Genomic DNA, 17,844 nt, shown 5'->3' with positions numbered 1-17,844 from the left:
GTAGTACACTGTACACACCTGTAGTAGTTCACTGTGCACACCTGTAGTAGTTCACTGTACACACCTATAGTAGTTCACTGTACACACCTGTAGTAGTTCACTGTACACACCTATAGTAGTTCACTGTGCACACCTGTAGTAGTTCACTGTACACACCTATAGTAGTTCACTGTGCACACCTGTAGTAGTTCACTGTACACACCTGTAGTAGTTCACTGTACACACCTATAGTAGTACACTGTACACACCTGTAGTAGTACACTGTACACACCTATAGTAGTTCACTGTGCACACCTGTAGTAGTTCACTGTGCACACCTGTAGTAGTTCACTGTGCACACCTGTAGTAGTTCACTGTGCACACCTGTAGTAGTTCACTGTGCACACCTGTAGTAGTTCACTGTGCACACCTGTAGTAGTTCACTGTGCAGACCTAGTAGTTCACTGTGCACACCTATAGTAGTTCACTGTGCACACCTGTAATAGTTCAAACCTAGTACACAGACAAACGCACACACTGTGGGGCTTGATCTCTCTGCAGAGCGGCAACTTTTTAAAACCACTTTCACAGTGTGGTCGTTCCTATGCCAATGCATGGAACCACAGCGCTTTCTCCTGCTGCGTAGCGCAGAGCTACGAAACGCCGAGTTGCAATAGGAAGTGTTGCTCAAGCCAACACTGCGTAAACGAAAAAGGGTTAAATAAGACAAGGAACTGGTTAACGGCAAAAAAAAACACATTTCTTTCATTTACGGAACAGAGAAGGAATTGTGGGGGAGAGAGAATTAGAGTGAACTAGAGCTGAAAAAGTTGAAGCCCTGCTCAAAAAAAAAAGAAAAAAAAATTGAAACCATGAAACCTGATCATAGAGATACGTGGTTTGGCATTTCCTCAATGTCTGAGCATGTTGTGCTATTTCATCTAGAGAGGAGGAGGAGGAGACATGCTGTTTACTTGATCTACCAACAGCATACAGATCAGAGACATGGTATGTACAAGGCTCTGACGTACATACGTGAACTGCATCACTGCGTTCACTACACAACCTTACTGCGTTGCAGTGGTGGGAAAAGTACTCAGATGTTTTACTTAGGTAAAAGTATCAACACTGCAATGTAGAAATACTCTGTTACAAGTACAAGTCTGGAATTCAAAATGTACTTGAGTGAAGCACGAAAGTATTGGCATAAAAATATAGTTAAACGCTGCGCGTTTTGAGCTTGTAGATCGGCTATTTTCAAATAGTCTAGGTATAAAATAGGTCTAAAGTGCATTAATGCATATTTTATATCTGCAAAGTGTCCAGTAACTAATGTTTTCAAATAAATGTAGTGGAGTAAAAGTTCAATATTTGGATCTGAGATGTAGTGGAGTGGAAGTAAAAGTATTGGGAATTGGAAATACTCAAGTAAAATACAAATACCTCAAGAATTGTACTTAGGTACATTACTTAAGTAAATGTACTTAGTTACTTTACACCACTGCCACGTTGTATCCTGAGGCTACAGTAAGTATGGTGCCAGAAATTAATTGCGAGAGAGAGAGAGAGAGAGAGAGAGAGAGAGAGAGAGAGAGAGAGAGAGAGAGAGAGAGAGAAAGAGAGAGAGAGATAGAGAGAGATAGAGAGAGAGAGAGATAGAGAGAGATACAGAGAGAGAGAGAGATAGAGAGAGAGAGATACAGAGAGAGAGAGAGATAGAGAGAGATAGATAGAGAGAGAGAGATATATAGAGGATAGAGTGCAGCACTGTAGGCTGAAAGGTCCAGACAGGAGGGGGTCAGAATCCATTCCGTTCCCACTGTTCCATGCGGTTCACCCAGAGAGATACAAGCCATGATTAGAAATACAGTATAGGATGCTATCCAATACTTCCATTGTAATAGTATTCATTGAAAAACAAAAGGAGAGGAAAGATTATCTCCAATGTCATATGGGCCCGGGCATCTAGGTTGTTCGGAGCCGCATTATACAGTGTGCAATTGCATGCAATTGCATGAGTGTGTGTGCATGCGTGCGTGTGCATACGTGTGTGTGTGTGTGTGTGTGTGTGTGTGTGTGTGTGTGTGTGTGTGTGTAAATCCTTGGTGTTGACACCAACAAGGACAAGATGTTGGCTAACAGCACACTTTACAGCCAAATAATGTTTGTAGTGATGTTAAAGTCTGACTCCAGAGCAGAGAGGGAAGCACGCACATCTCTAAAAAAGGTTTTAGGTGCTGGACCAAAAAATACACACCATAGAGAAGAAGGAAAGTCCGCAGTCCGCACACTATTCTTGTAGCTCCAGCGACAATTTATTTAGTAGGAAACAACGTTTCGACCCTAGCGGGTCTTCATCAGACCTGATGAAGACCCGCTAGGGTCGAAACGTTGTTTCCTACTAAATAAATTGTCGCTGGAGCTACAAGAATAGTGTGCGGACTTTCCTTCTTCTCCAAAGTCTGACTCCACACATCCAAAGTGTGGTTTAATCCTCACTAATCCTAACTAATCTCTGATCAATAAAACTACAGTACATGTATTTACCCTCATTTAGAAAGCCAGGATCTATTAACCACTTGAACCCTAGTGTCCATATTCTGGGAACTTTAGCCAAAAATAGCAGATCTACAAGCTCTGTAGATCGGCAATTTTTGGCAAAGAGGTTTGGTGTAGAGGGGAGAAAGAGCAGACTAAGTACAGAGTGAAAGGTCAAGTGGTTAAACACAAATTGACATGAATCCAAAATACACTGAATATTGTGCCGTCAAACAATTTCATAGATATATGGAATCTATGAAAAGGTTGTGGGGGTCCCTGCTTCATCTCTCTCTCTCTCTCTCAACTAAGGGGTCCTTAGCCTGAAAACGTTGAAGACCCCTGCTCTAACGAGAACCCGTAAGTGGCTTCATTTCCAGTTCAGCACCATGGACAGAGTCACAGCTCGTCTCAGTGCTACAGCATGAGTTCAGCACCATGGACAGAGTCACAGCTCGTCTCAGTGCTACAGCATGAGTTCAGCACCATGGACAGAGTCACAGCTCGTCTCAGTGCTACAGCATGAATCCAGCACCATGGACAGAGTCACAGCTCGTCTCAGTGCTACAGCATGAATCCAGCACCATGGACAGAGTCACAGCTCGTCTCAGTGCTACAGCATGAATCCAGCACCATGGACAGAGTCACAGCTCGTCTCAGTGCTACAGCATGAATCCAGCACCATGGACAGAGTCACAGCTCGTCTCAGTGCTACAGCATGAGTTCAGCTCCATGGATAGAGTCACAGCTCGTCTCAGTGCTACAGCATGAGTTCAGCACCATGGACAGAGTCGCTTTTTTCTCCATGCTTCCATGCGCTTTCATTAGTGAAGGCAGCAGCACTTCATGATAAACTCAAAGGCAGCTCACTGGACCATAGCCTCTAAACTGGCCTAAACAATGGGCCTCATGCAAACACGCGTGCCAGTGTATTAACACAGCCCTATTAATATTCTTATATGAATGTATAAACGGGCCGGATAAAATCAAATGAGTTGAGGGAAAGCACTGTGTTCGAGAATGTCACCCCAACAGTGACATTCAGAGATAGTTTGTAAGGGAAACAAAGCCTTATCTCTTTAATTCAGGTCTGCTACTAACGCTGGTCTAATTAAAACATTGCAACAGTATGGCTTTAATGATCTTATGAGCTGAGTTGTACTCGCGATTGGAAATAAATAAATTAAAAAAACGGTAGAATGGAAAGAGCATATACTGTAGCTCCAGCGACATAAACCACACAAACAGCACACATACAAACACGTGCACAAATAGCACCGTGCACAACCACATACACACGCATGCCCGCTCACGCATTCACGCACGCACGCACACACACAGTCAACTCCCTCAAGAGTGTTCAAGCAAGTCTGTTTTGACACAGTCATTAATATTTGCCAACCTGCAGCCACCTGTGTTGTGAAAACACAACAGTGCAAAGAGGAAGGTAGTGAGGGTTGAAGGGAGATCAGCAGGGTCCCCGGGGGAAGACGGATATGAGCACAATGTAAGAAAACATGTAGGGAAGCAGAGCGGTGGTGGACTTAAAGAGACCGGTTATTTAGTTGTTGCTTTTTGTTCTGCAGGAATGAGAGCTAGAGAGAGGGGCGGGGAGGGAGGGAGGGAGAGAGAGAGAGAGAGAGAGAGAGAGAGAAAGAGAGCTACAACAGCTGAAGTTAAGTGTTGCCAGTGAAATGGAAAGGTTAAAGGGATATTTCACTTTCAAAAAAACTTTTTATCGTTTTATCAGCTAATCAGGCTTTTGGGAGCAACCGGGACAGATTTTTAAGTTGCTTGATTCAGTATTTGATATTCATTTTATCAGACATGTCGCCAACAGGACAGGTGTTTTCATTGAATCTAAAATGGAAATGAATATCAAATATCTAAATAATGAATCAAGCAAAAACTGTCCCGGGTGCTCCCAAAAGCCTCATTAGATGATACGTTTTTTTTAAAGTGAAATATCCATTTAAGATCTCAAATCCACGCTGCCGTTTGCTGGATCTGTAAATAAATAAATAAATAAATAAAAATCTGAAATTCATTTGAAAATTGACTTTTTCTTGTAGTTGTGAAAAAGAAGAGATAGAAAAGGGATATGTACTCATGCCAAGGCGCAGACTAACCATTGGACCTGCCCCAGGGCCCACCGCCTGGAAGGCCCTGTGTAAATCAAATTAAAAAAATTATATATATTTTTTTTTCGCATCGTTATTTCTATGAAGACGTCTATGGTGAGTCACAGTGAAGCTGTTATGCACGCAAGGCACACTCTCTCTCTCTCATTATGGTTCATGCTCTCTCTCTCTCTCTCCCTTTCTTTCTACCCCTCTCTCTCTCTGGCCAAGTGCGCTGCGCAAGGCAGAGAGAGGCCATACGCTACAAATCGATGAATGTGAGAGAGCGCACTTTTCGCGCGTGTAGTCCTCCCGCACGTAGTCACCCTTTGATTTGGAGAAGCGCCAGGGCCCGGGGATTCTTAAATCGTCACTGCTCATGCCCCATGAAGAGGGTCCCCATCCCATTGTTTTTTGGAAAGCCTGCTGCTCTGTGTGTCAGTGTGGTGACCACTCACCATCGTTGAGGTCCTGCAGGAGATGCTCCTGTCCGGAGAAGTCCAGCTTCACCTTGATGTTGACGGTGACCGTCACTGACTGGCCGGGCTTCAGGGGCAGCTGGGACAGCGCCCCCTCCAGCTCCCAGCTCAGGAACTCTCCAAAAACCTTCTCTGCAAGACACCAGGACATGAACATAAAGTACATAAATCAGCATGAAAATGAAGGTTATCCAAGTTAACCATTTGAACATTTAGCTCCAGGTCTTGGCGTAACATTCACCGAAAATACCTCACTCACAATGCGTCGCGTTACGAGCTTGTCGATTGGCTAAGAGGTTTCTTGAAAAAGTTTTACTAGTATTAAGGTCTTTGCACATCAGGGTTTCCTGCAGCACTTTACAGGCCAGGCGCCCCGCCCGGCCTGAAAACCCCCCCGCCCCCCCAAGGGACTAAAATAAAATAAAAAATAAAAAAATTTTTTTTTTTTTTTTTTTAATTTTTTTCTCAAAAAAAGTTTTTGGACCTCCAACAATGTACTAGGCATGATCGCGATCGCGAAATTGCATGTTTAACCCCCATACCAACCCTATCTTTCAAACATGGCAGCCATGTTTGTTTACATTTGAAGAAAACATAAGGGCTGGTATCTCCTGAATGCCTATTCAATGTTGAATAAATGTGAATGATAGCATGTAGTTGTGTTTTCCGTCATCATGGGCACATTCATGTGTTTTTTAATAGGGCAAAAATAAGAATTAATATAAAAAATTAAGTGAATTAATTACTCGAATTAATTAATTAATTCTGGTCAAGACTTTTTCCTGCAGGAAACCCTGCACATTGCTGCGTTTTTCGGGCCGTATATCGGAGTGAATTTCGGAGCGCGTGAATAAAAAAAGCAACCTCGCGTTATGTCAATCACGTTTGTACACTGCCGCCCGTTTCGTATTTATTTATGAGTCCCTTAACTCATTCTGTGCCAGATGCCAAAATGGCTCCAAGGTAGCTGTGCCGAGATTTTGTATGTTTTTCTTTACTATGCAATGAAAGAAAAAGATTTTTTTTTTATAATTTTTTTCCCCACAGAAACAGACAGTTGTTGTGATTCAGTGGCAAAAAGAATTTTGGCAATCGGACAAATGGTTCAAGAGATAGAGCTGTTTGAATGAAAAAAAGTGTCCATCCACTAGAATGGACACACATGAACACACATTTTCTCAATCAGCTAAACGAGGGAGCGAACACACAAACAGAGAAAAGCATCTCTCTGATCTCAGGTCATTTTGACATCTTTAGAAAAAAAAAAAAAAATGTTTTTTTTTTTTTTTTTTATGTAAAAAACACAAAAACCGTCATAAGCCGTCATTGGCACACAGGGCTATTGGAAAAAAAACGTCATAAGCAGTCATTGGCACAGAATGAGTTAAGTTGCTCTCTCTCTCTTTCCTCTCTCTCTCCCTGGCTTTTGGATTTCGGATTTCCAAAACGCAACGAAAACACGCAGTGCAGTGTGCAACCAGCTTTAGTCAGCATTTCTGTAAAGAATATAATACCGGTAATCGTTTTATCGGCCAAAATTTCAATATTAAAAAAATATATATGGAGAAGTATCTAAAACCTCACATTCAAGTACAAGAAAACATTATTGCTCTTGTTTTCTTCTTAGGTAAAACAACATGGGTACGTTTTAGGAACAACTGTAGTACATTAAATATTGATTTATTTAAAACCTCCGAGTGCACTGAGGGCGTCCGCTGTGTGGCCACAGCCTGTCGCCGTCTGTGTGTGTGTTTTTTTTAGCACACGAGGAACATGATATAGCCTGACCATAACTGAAATGGACAAGGAAGACACATTTTCGGAACAGGAAACCAGGATGACATTTATGTGCTTGTATACAACCAAATGCAATTTGCCCTGCATAAGCAAGCATTTGGCTGACTGATTGATCCAGACTCGCCGCCGGTCAGTGTGTGACACGGGGAGGCCGGGGGATAAGAGAGAGAACCATCTCACCGGTAAGAGCTGCGGGTCCAACGTCAAACCTGTGTCAATCTGACGCTTAAACCTGCCGCTTTGCAATTAGCCCCCCGGGTTCTTGGCAAATCGCTACCGTCGGTGATCTGCCGGCGGGTCACCTAACCTGTGATCATCTTTGCTGTACAAGTCTTGACAATCTAATTTATGCGTTATCGGCCCACTACCACCTGAGACGGATGACTCAGCTGCTGCCACTTCAGCCAGGAACATCAAATGAACGATGCGTCAACTGAATGGAGCTGATTGTTGCAGGAGTGGCACCCCCTGGCTTTACGGAGTGAGAGGAATAGGCAGGTAACAGTAGCAAACGCAACACAAGGCAACAGTGCTTTTCAATTCCAGAGAGATCCACATAACATTCTAGGCATTTTTTATGTTCTTTATTAGATATGGTATATTTTTATATTTTTTTTTCTCTAGAAGAAACATTAGGCAGAATACCAGTCGGAATCAAACCAAACCTAGGAACATGGTGATTGTGTGGTTAACTTGACACAATGCCCGGCCATGTACCACTGATAAAAAAAAAAAAAAAAAAAACATTTTGAAAACTATAAAATTGTGATGTGCAACTGTGTTAAACAAAAAAAAGGAAATGGATAAAATATATGGGAGAACAAGAAGAATCCAATCATGTGGATATTAAATATTTCAAAAATTATAAGACCCGTAACAACAATTTGTTGAGGTACTTCTGTGACCTATTGGCAGAGTACACAAAAGATCTGGCGAGATTGGTGCAACAGTTTGAAAGATGATCTCCAACCAGACAGACAGACACACAGACAGACTCTTATCAGCTAGCTTCCTTCAGAACCACGTTTTAAAGGCGATAAAAACACTATTCTCTTTGATGCATCCGTCCCGCCACGGCCCATTTTGAACAGGTATACAGCCAGGGTCGTAATGCAGATGACAGCCAGGGCGATAGTATCGCACCGAAAGGCTATGAGTCACCAAGTAATGTCAGCCACAATGGGTGTGTGGGTAAATCTTATTCTAGCTTTATTCAAAGTATTACAGAGGGACATTTCTACCCTTGGAGATTATTGTATGCAGGCCACGCAGATCACAGCACGCACTGCTACAGGGCAGTCTGGCTGACGTCATACCAAGTCCATTTGTGGCCCACAACATTTAGCTGGGATTTTCATGTTTCTGCCCAAACCGTTTCATTCTTTGTCCTTCAATAGGCTACGTGGTGGGGGAAAAGGGGAGAGAGCCAGGAGAGAAGATACGCAAAACGTATCTAGCAATGGCCAGGAGGACCAATGGAGACAAATGCCAAAGGAGCATAATTAAATTCATCTTTGAAATGAAAAGGAAGAGAAATTATGTGAGATACTACTGTGTTATTGTTAATTACCGCTATTCCACAAATGAAAAAAGAAAAAAAGTGCCCAACAATGATTAACAGTGATTAACAATTCAGGAGGCTTGCACATACCATTTCAGACCCAGTCAAAAGGCAATTAGGGAACAATCGGTAACACACTGTACACTTACTGTATGTGTGTAACCGATAGAAGGCATCAATGTGGTGCATGCAGTAGGCTTGAATTAGCCAAATGTGCACATGCAAGGAAACATGTAGCATGTGTTGGTGATTAACACTTAATAAGAACTAATCAATTTAATACATTCTAAAAGAGTAATCGTTTAATTTAAATAATCGATTTTCAAAAATGGCAAAAGAAGCTGATCTACCGACTCAATGTGTCACAATGCAATGAGTTGTGAGCTTGAAGATCTGCTATTTGCACTTTTTTTTCTATTCTATTCTATTCTATTTCTATTCTATTTTTCTAATTAGAAGTGTTTTGCATTGATTAATTGACATGCCTATATACAAAAAAGAAAAGTTTAAAAACACCTCTCTCGATTCAGCAAAACAGTATATTTGACAGAATAATCACTTAGAAGATAATCAATACTCGTAGCCCTACTAAACATATAAACACCACACAAAATTATGTGAAACAATCACATTCACACCTTCACCAATGTTAATGACTCCAACCATGCATCTTAGGCTCCAACTTCAAAACCGCACTAATTTACAAGATGAATTACCCAACTTCCCTTGCCTTGTCAAGAGTTCTCAAGCACAGTACATCAAACCCCCGCCGTGAGTTCCCTCTGTGAGAAAAGACCAGGTCCTTGGAGACCCATTTGAAAAGATAAGAGAGATGTGTTTCTTGATTCTCAGACATTGAGATGTGTGCTCCCAGAGTCCTCCTGACAGACTCATCATTTGAACGGTGAAAACAGAGCTAACCTGAGAAAGGGAGGCTGCAGACCTGGAGCGCTAGGGATGGGTATCGTTCACCTTTGAATCGATACGATACCTTTTTCGATACCTGGGAATCGATACGATACACTTTTCGATACCATTTTCGATACTTTTTATTTAAGTTTAACTTCAACACGGAAAGAGTGGTGACTCCCTGGCTGCTGCGGTAGAGCAGAGGTGATGATGATGAACACACAGTGTGGCGGAGCGTAGAGTATAGACGTTGGATCATATTAATAAACATTATAGGCTATTGTCGGCCATTTTCCACAGTAACGAGTGTAGCCTACTAAAGCAGTCATTAAACTCTCAGTAGCCCAACTGTTACAGATGCGACCGGCCAGGGGTGCATTGAAGAGTATCGAAACGAGGTATCGTTCGTTTTTACGTGAACCAATACCCGATAGTATCGACGTCACACGATCGATTCCATTAAAAGTATCGCAGACGATACCCATCCCTATGGAGCGCAGGCTATGGCCCAGGTAGTTTCACCACACCAGCCAGCCTGCTGCTCCTGATGCCTGTCTTATCAGTAAATAGTTTCCAATAACAATTTGGGCAAGACAAGAAGTAGTCCATGCAGCTGCTCAATGTTGATTCATTCCTCTTTTTCTTTCCAATGATACTGATCTCCCAATTCTCCCAATTTAGTAGCTCTGTCAATTCCCAATTCCCCTTGTACTAGCCGGTTGTCTTAGGGAGGGTGTAGGCGAACACGTGTCACCTCCAATACACATGACGCCTAAGTCTTTTCACCTGACCGTGATGACTTACTTATGGGGCTTTTAAGCTGTGACATCATTTTGTAGTCAGACCTCCAAGCAGATTTATTATCAATATCTGTCCCTCGCTATTTCAACAGATCCGAGACAAAAATAACGACTAAAGTATAATTCTACCATTTTCCTTTCAACAACAAAGAGAAGAAAAATTTGTATATAGTAAAAATAGTAAAAAGATTAACGGACGTTGGGGCCATTTGCCCCCAAAAGTTCTCCTCTGCCTACAAAATGATGTCAGACTTAACAGCCCCATAGGGTAACAGTGATCAGCCTCCTCACCCTCAAACTCGGCCAATTGAATTATTAGTTTGGACACCTGCAGCTGGCCAACTTGTTTTGTCACACAATTTTCCCTCTACCCGAAACCTCCTCACCGAAAATAGCTGGATCTACAAGCTCAGAGCGCAGCATGGTGTGGGCTCGAATAGGGATGCTAGCACTCAAGAGGTTAATATAAGAAAATTATAATATTCCTTTCTCACAAAGATTTGACGGGCCCCCTGTATTAACTCTGGAAATCCCCTAGGGGTCCCGGACTCCCTGGTGAAGACTTCAAAATAGCCTTGCAAACCCATGAGACTTGTAAGGCTTCATCCACCAAAAAACACCCTAAAGTGACTACTGTAAATATTAATGTTTAGCCCACTAGACTGATTAAAGGTGAAAATACAACTTCTCTGTGTGCGCACACGTCTAGTCCAACTTCACACCGAGTGCCTTTTTCCATTATGTCAGTTGGCAGTGGATGTTTGCTGCAAAGGAAGAATAATGTTGTTTGCTTCGCCACAGATGTCTTACCACTATGACACTCCATCTTTCATTAATTTTCTTTCCCAGAGTGTATATTGGCTGTGAGGATTTACCAGGAGCCAGCCAGCACGCACGCACGCACACACGCACGCACGCACGCACACTTACTCAAGTACAGTTCTGAGGTACTTCTACTACACTACTCAGCTCGGAGGCAAATATTGCACTTGTACTCCACTACAATTATTTTACAGCTTTAGATACTAATTAGTTTGCAGATTTAGATTATTAAGTACATTATTAAGTACATTAAGTACAAATGATTATAATTATTATTATTATTGTTTTTTAGTTTGATTTTACTTTGGTACTATTACAGTACAATTTAATGTAAATACTTTTGTACTTTTACTCAAGTAAAATTTGGAAATCAAGATGTTGAATAATCTTTTTTGAATATCCTACATTTAACTACTTTTAATTAACCTATTAAAACCGGGAAAGCATGCGTGTCATTTTAGATCTTAGCATTGGCTATTCAAAAATAGCAGATATACAAGCTCACAGCGCGTCACTTTGTGAAAGTGGGCGAACTACTTATTTAGAAGGCATTAGTTTTCAGGTCTTAAAGAAAAGTCTTCCACCACTGCTTATGAGCTCCTGCAGGGAAGCTAGCGTTGCCAGCTGGACAAACAGGCGGATGTAACAATGGGAGATGACCTGTCTTTTAATAAGCTCTATGACGGGGGTCTTCAACTTTTCAGGCCAAGGACCCCTTAGCAGAGAGAGAGAGATGAAGCAGGGACCCCCTCTACATATTGTATAAAGGTGTGAGGGAGATTCTAATCGATTTCATAGATAGATTCATAGACTTGTTTGACACTTGACCACTTAAAATCACAAATCGTCGATACTTAGTAAACTTGACCTTTCACTCTGTACTTGTTCTGCTCTTTTTTACCTCTACACCAAACCTATTTGCCAAAAATAGCAGATCTATAAGCTTTCAACGCCTTGCGCTTGAGGCGTTGAGAGCTTGTAGATCGGCTGCAATTTAGGGATGCAAGGGTACAATTGTTCATTTAAAAAAAATATCCTATCACACAAGGATTTGACGGCCCCCCTGCAGTAACTCTGAGGACCCCCTAGGGATCCTGGACCCCCTGTTGAAGACCCCTGCTCTATGAATACGGGGGCTGCTGCTCCATGGTAATCAGCAAGGAGAGAGAAATGACATTTTATAACCGGGCCTGAAGCAATTCAGACTATACAAATGATGTGGTACAAAAGGAAATGAATTATCCTTCAAAGTGAAACATTCTCACATTCAGCCACAATACCTGAAATAATGCAAACTGTTTGAAAGTGCCGGGGAAGTGGTAAACAAAACAAACACAAAAAAGATAAAGGAAGCATGCATAAAATTAAGATAACCCCCATACTGACTTTTGTCCCCGTGGAAGCCGGCAGCATTAATTACATAAAACTATTTACACAGTTCAATAGAATTCAAATGTAACTATAACTGTTTAAACATGCTTGTTTTGTATGTACAGTATTGTATAAACTTTTTCCAGTGTCCTCAAAGCTAGCAAGCTACATGGTAGACAAAGACCTTAGAGGGAATAGTCTAACCTGAAGCTTCGTGATTTTAAATGGGATGGGCTCTGCCAGCATAAAACACGGGGGCTAATTAGGTTTACCGGATTAAAAAAAAATGTCAATGTGATTATTCAAATGATATTACCTATTAAAGGCCTATTACACAGTAGCTCACTTCCTATGAAAACACTGTGGTTTCTAAATCAATGGAAACAAAACACTAACAACAGTAAGAGTAGGCATCACGCAGTGCTTTTGTCGCATGCACAGTCGGCACTGCAGTACAAGTGATTGCGTCATGTGGTGCAACCATCCTGTTAGAGCCCTCTGCAGGCAACTTGTTATGATTTTTGGCCGAGCTGTCATCACGCGTTTGCACTTGGGAGCCTTTTTCAAAAAAGGGCCCCATCAAGTAGAGGAGGAACGGTCTTAACCAATTTAGGCCTAGGATTATTGACTGCTTTAACTATTGAAAAATAGCAGATATACAAGCTCACAGCGCGGCACCGAGTGCCGCACTGCGAGCTTGTAGATCTGCTATTTTTGAAAAATCATGAGTCTTTGAATATATATCTATTTAAAAGCGAACATTTGTAACTCAAATATTTGCTTCTGGGTGGTCCCTGGAACGACATATTTTGAGATGGGGGTCCTTGGCCAAATACCTGTAATGTTGGGGGTCCTTGACATGAAAAGGTTTGAGAACCACATGATTTAGAAGAAGGATTTAGAAGTCGGGTCAAAGATCGGGCCAAAGATATTCAAAGATTTTCAAAAATAGCAGATCTACAAGCTCGCAGCGCGGCACTCGGTGCCGCGCTGTGAGCTTGTATATCCGCTATTTCTCTAAAGTTAAAGCATAAAATAATGGTTAAAGTGGTTAAAATCTAACGCGACTCACTCTGGCACATTCCAGGTATTTGAGAGTTAAGAGCGTGTCGTTCTAGACGAACAACAGTGAGAATGCGGCGACCTTTTCTGCTGCCTAATGGAGACCGGAAAAGCACACAGCGCTGCAGTGAAACGGGAGCACATACCAATTTGTGCTAATTATCCTGCCTCTGAGGCAGAGAGGGAAGCAGACAACTATGAAGAGGAGTTTATTTCAAAGGCAGCTCATCTGCATAAGCAGCTGTGTCCAGGGGGGTCACTGTGGTTAGCATCAATAGCATGAAGCAACTCGGCTCGACTCAAACTTTATTTATAAGGCGCGTTTGAAATTAATTCCGTGGAACAAAGTGCTGTACAGTTCAACGATCCCCTCAGAAATGAAAGAGTAAATTAGCAACGAGAGAAACAAACAATACACAGATGCGAAAAAGAAAAAAGAAAAAACAGTACACAGCAAATACCAGGTTGTCTCTCAACTGTAGGTTAGGGAGACAAAGTGATATTTACGTAAAGATTAGAATATCTCTTGGGTAAGCTGTTCCAGAGCCACAAAGGCTCAGTCACCTTTGGTTTTCAGCATTCTACTCACATTCAGTAGCAACTGGTCAGCCAACCTCAAAGCTCTGGCTGGGGTGTGACAGTAGGGTGACCAAATTATTTATTTATTGCGGTATGGTGTGTGTTATATGAAATGTGAGCTTGCCATAATCACAGTAGGCCTAATTCTTAATCATATTCCATCATATTCAAGGGCTTTTGGAGAGAAGTGAGTCAGACTAAAGGTCATTTTCAGTTTAGAGGGCATGCGTGTGTGTCTGTGCTCTGCTGATGCTCATTAATGTTACATGCATCAAGGCAATTATGTTTCTGCACTGTCAAATAGGACTACATCTAATCTATAGCGTTAAAGCCATAGATTTTTTTTTTTACAAGCAACCCTCTCTGGCTTATAGATATTTTGTTCAAGTTGTTGTTAATAACTAAGCTACAGTACACTTGGTCGGTAACGTCCAGATGACGAGAATATGACTGTGATTAAAGTGGAATTTATATTTATGCAGTAGGCTATTTAGTATATATATTATATTTGTTAAAAAAAAGGTTTATAGTGAGAACTTAAAATTAAGCTCGTTTGTGTGAGTAAAACACTTTGTAAGCTTTATAAATAAAGCTATTTGAAACTGAAGACGATAATTGATGCATTGCCTGCAAAACGGCTTCAACCTGTCCCACGATCGGCCTGTTGGAGGTGGACACCCTACAGTATGTGACAGTGTAAGAGTTCAGCTATAGCTACAGGGGAGCCATACAGACCGTTTAAGAGTGAAGAATAAAAGCTTAAAATCAATTCTAAACAAGGACAGGGAGCCAGTGCAGCAAGGCCAAGACCGGAATAATGTGGTCAAGCTTTTTCTTTTACCAGTGAGGAGGCGGGCAGCTGCATTTTGCACAAGCTGCGGGCGCCTAAGTGGCGACTGGTCAATGCCCACATACAGGCAGTGGTGGAAAAAGTAATCACATTTTTATACTATAGTAAAAGTATCAATACTGCAATGCAGAAATACTCTGTTACAAGTAAAAGTCCAGAATTCAAAATGGACTTGAGTAAAAGCAAAAAAGTGTTGGCATTAAAAAGTAAAGTAGCAAAAGTAAAAGTAAAAATTGATTGAAAATAACAGATCTACAAGCTCACACAACGCTGTGAGCATGTACTGTCTATTTTCAAATAGCTTATGTATAAAATATGGCTAAAGTCGTTAATGTACAGTATGTTTTATAATACTATAATGTATATCTACAAAGTGACCAACTTTTCAAGTTTTCAAGTAAGTTTTCAAAAAATTGTATTGGAGATACGAGATGTAATGGAGTAGTAGTAAAAGTATTGGAAATTGGACATATTCAAGTAAAGTACAAATAACTAAAGTGCTTAGTTACTTTACACCAGGGGTCTTCAACAGGGGGTCCAGAACCCCTAGGGGGTCCTCAGAGTTACTACAGGGGGTCCTCCAAATCTTCCAATCCTTTTTATATTAACAACTTGAACCCTAGTGTCCATATTCTGAGAACTGTAGCCAAAAATAGCAGATCTACAAGCTCACAACGCCTTGCGCTGCAAGGCGTTGAGCGCTTGTAGATCGGCTATTTTCGGCAAAGAGGTTTGGTGTAGAGGGGAAAAAGAGCAGACTAAGTACAGAGTAAAAGGTCAAGTTTATTAGCTAATTACGGCTCAGGTGATTAAATATCTGAAAATACAAATTGACATGAATCCAAAATACACTGATGATTGTGCTGTCAAACGATGAAACTATATGGAATCTATGAAAAGGTTGTGGGGGTCCCTGCTTCATCTCTCTCTCAACTAAGGGGTCCTTGGCCTGAAAACGTTGAAGAACCCTGCTCTACACCACAGCATACAGGGACATACAATGATGAAGCCTTGAGGAAATGAAGGCATGAATTACTTTCTGGGTCTAGGAAGCAATACAGCTATTCTCGCTATTCTTGAACATTGGGTTATAGGGTTTGACAGGCTGAAAGTGGTTAAAGCCAAAGAATAGGTGACAGTGGCCCACGGCGAAGTATAAAATCAGGCTCGAGAACGAGACGACGAGAACTAAACAGTGTGCGAGAGATCCTGTTGTTGTCCTGTAAGAGGGAACAGGGAGCATCACTTATATGGCCCTTAATTAACTAGACAGGTGGCCATGTTGGCAGCATCTCTCCTGGACTTGGAGTGATCCTGACTACTATGTGCTGACTGAATCAACCTGACTGGACACACTTGGCTCACAAGACTGAGGAACGTCTCATGCAAGGGTGGGATAAATAGGAGCAGCCCTGATTGGCTGGTAAGACAACAAAAGCCCCTCCTTAAAGGAGTATAGTTCACCCCCAAAATGACTTTTTTTTCTTTTCTATTGATTAGTCACGCCATGGAGACTTGAGTCTATATTATATATATTTTTTTGTATTTGACGCATTCCTAAGAAGAAAAAAATAAATAAAAGATTATAGTAAATGTACCCCCATTCATTCTGGATGGGGACCCAAATGCATGGCCCTGGATGGGGACCCATGCTTTTGGGGACCCATGCATTTGGGTCAGAATCAATAGGGTCAAGGGTCCACGTAAATGTACCCCTATTGATTCTGACCCAAATGCATTTGGGTCCCCATCCAGAGCTTTGTATTTGGGTCCCCATCCAGGCCAATGCATTTGGCTCCCCATCCAGAATCAATAGGGGTAAATTTACTATAATACATTTTTTGTATTAGGAATGCGACAATTACAAAAAAAATATTATTGAGCTCAAGTCTCCATGGCGTGACTAATCAATAGAAAAAAAGTAATTTTGGGGGTGAACTACTCTTTTAAGTCATTGAAACTCAGAAAGCATTGGCGCCAATTCAGATTTTAGCTATGTATTCACCACTTTAATCATTATTTTATACTTTGGCTGTTCAAAAATAGCAGATAGACAAGCTCATAGTGCGGCATGACTTGTAGATCTGATATTTTGGGAAAATTCTTGCAAATTGCAGCAAATCTTTGAACATACAGTCTACAGTATATTTTTAAAGCAAACATATTTAACTAAAATCTTTGCTTATGGGGATCCCTGGAACAAAATATTTTGCCAAATACATAAAATTTCATGGGTCCTTGACATGAAAAGGTTTTGAGCACCACTAGGATTAGGTTAGGATTTAGAAGACATATTGTAGAATCGGCCTCAGGTCTCGATGGGTTAATCCACTATACTGTACCTCCAATACGCAACAAGATCCTTGTAGGGTTAATTTAACTCTGGCAGTAATACTGTAGCATGGGTACATTTTTACACACTCAGAATTTAACCAACACAGAGGATTTAGCTGTTTAACAATATGCCATTGACTTGACGTGACGTGTGCACACAGACACACAGAGTATCTTGCACTTGAGGAGGTCGTCAATGGATATATTATCACATTACCAAGGACGAGCCACTTGGCATTATATCTTGTATACAACCACTTCACAGAAGATTTTACCAACTTGCCTCACTCATATTTCAGTCAACGCGTCTGAGTTGAAATGAGTGTATGTACAGTATTTGCTATGTGTATAATTCCCAAAAAAATGAAGAAAAAATTAACCATCTTTGACTAAAGATAATGGTAAAATCTGTCAGACAGCTCCCTGAGTATCTGTTACGCAACACACCCACAACAGTTTCAATGAGGATGGCTACTGGCGTAAAACTAAATAACAGCCATCTCCACAAACAAAGCCTTTAGAAAAATTTTAAAACAAAAAGTAATGACGATAAAGACGATTTCCCCATCACATGAGCCCCCCAGACGGAAACTGATCTGGCATTAAATGGCCTTCAAAGGTCTCGTATAGCTCTGCTGTGGTG

The 17,844-nt window shown here is 41.3% G+C and overlaps 1 protein-coding gene across 1 annotated transcript in view; it reads right to left on the bottom strand.

The window, feature by feature from the left end:
- Positions 1-17,844, bottom strand: part of trappc9 (trafficking protein particle complex subunit 9) — a gene marked incomplete at its 3' end in the record, with an annotated part of 422,586 nt that overhangs the window by 306,209 nt on the left and 98,533 nt on the right. Inside the window, exon 17 of the mRNA XM_080735848.1 lies at positions 5,096-5,248. Within this exon, the coding sequence (XP_080591974.1) occupies positions 5,096-5,248 (153 nt within the window). The remainder of the gene's footprint in view (positions 1-5,095; positions 5,249-17,844) is intronic.

Source organism: Nannobrachium achirus (genome assembly GCF_963921795.1).
Source record: "Nannobrachium achirus genome assembly, chromosome: 10".
In the NCBI taxonomy this organism is placed as follows: Eukaryota; Metazoa; Chordata; class Actinopteri; order Myctophiformes; family Myctophidae; genus Nannobrachium; species Nannobrachium achirus.
This window is presented reverse-complemented; position numbering and strand designations above follow the sequence as displayed.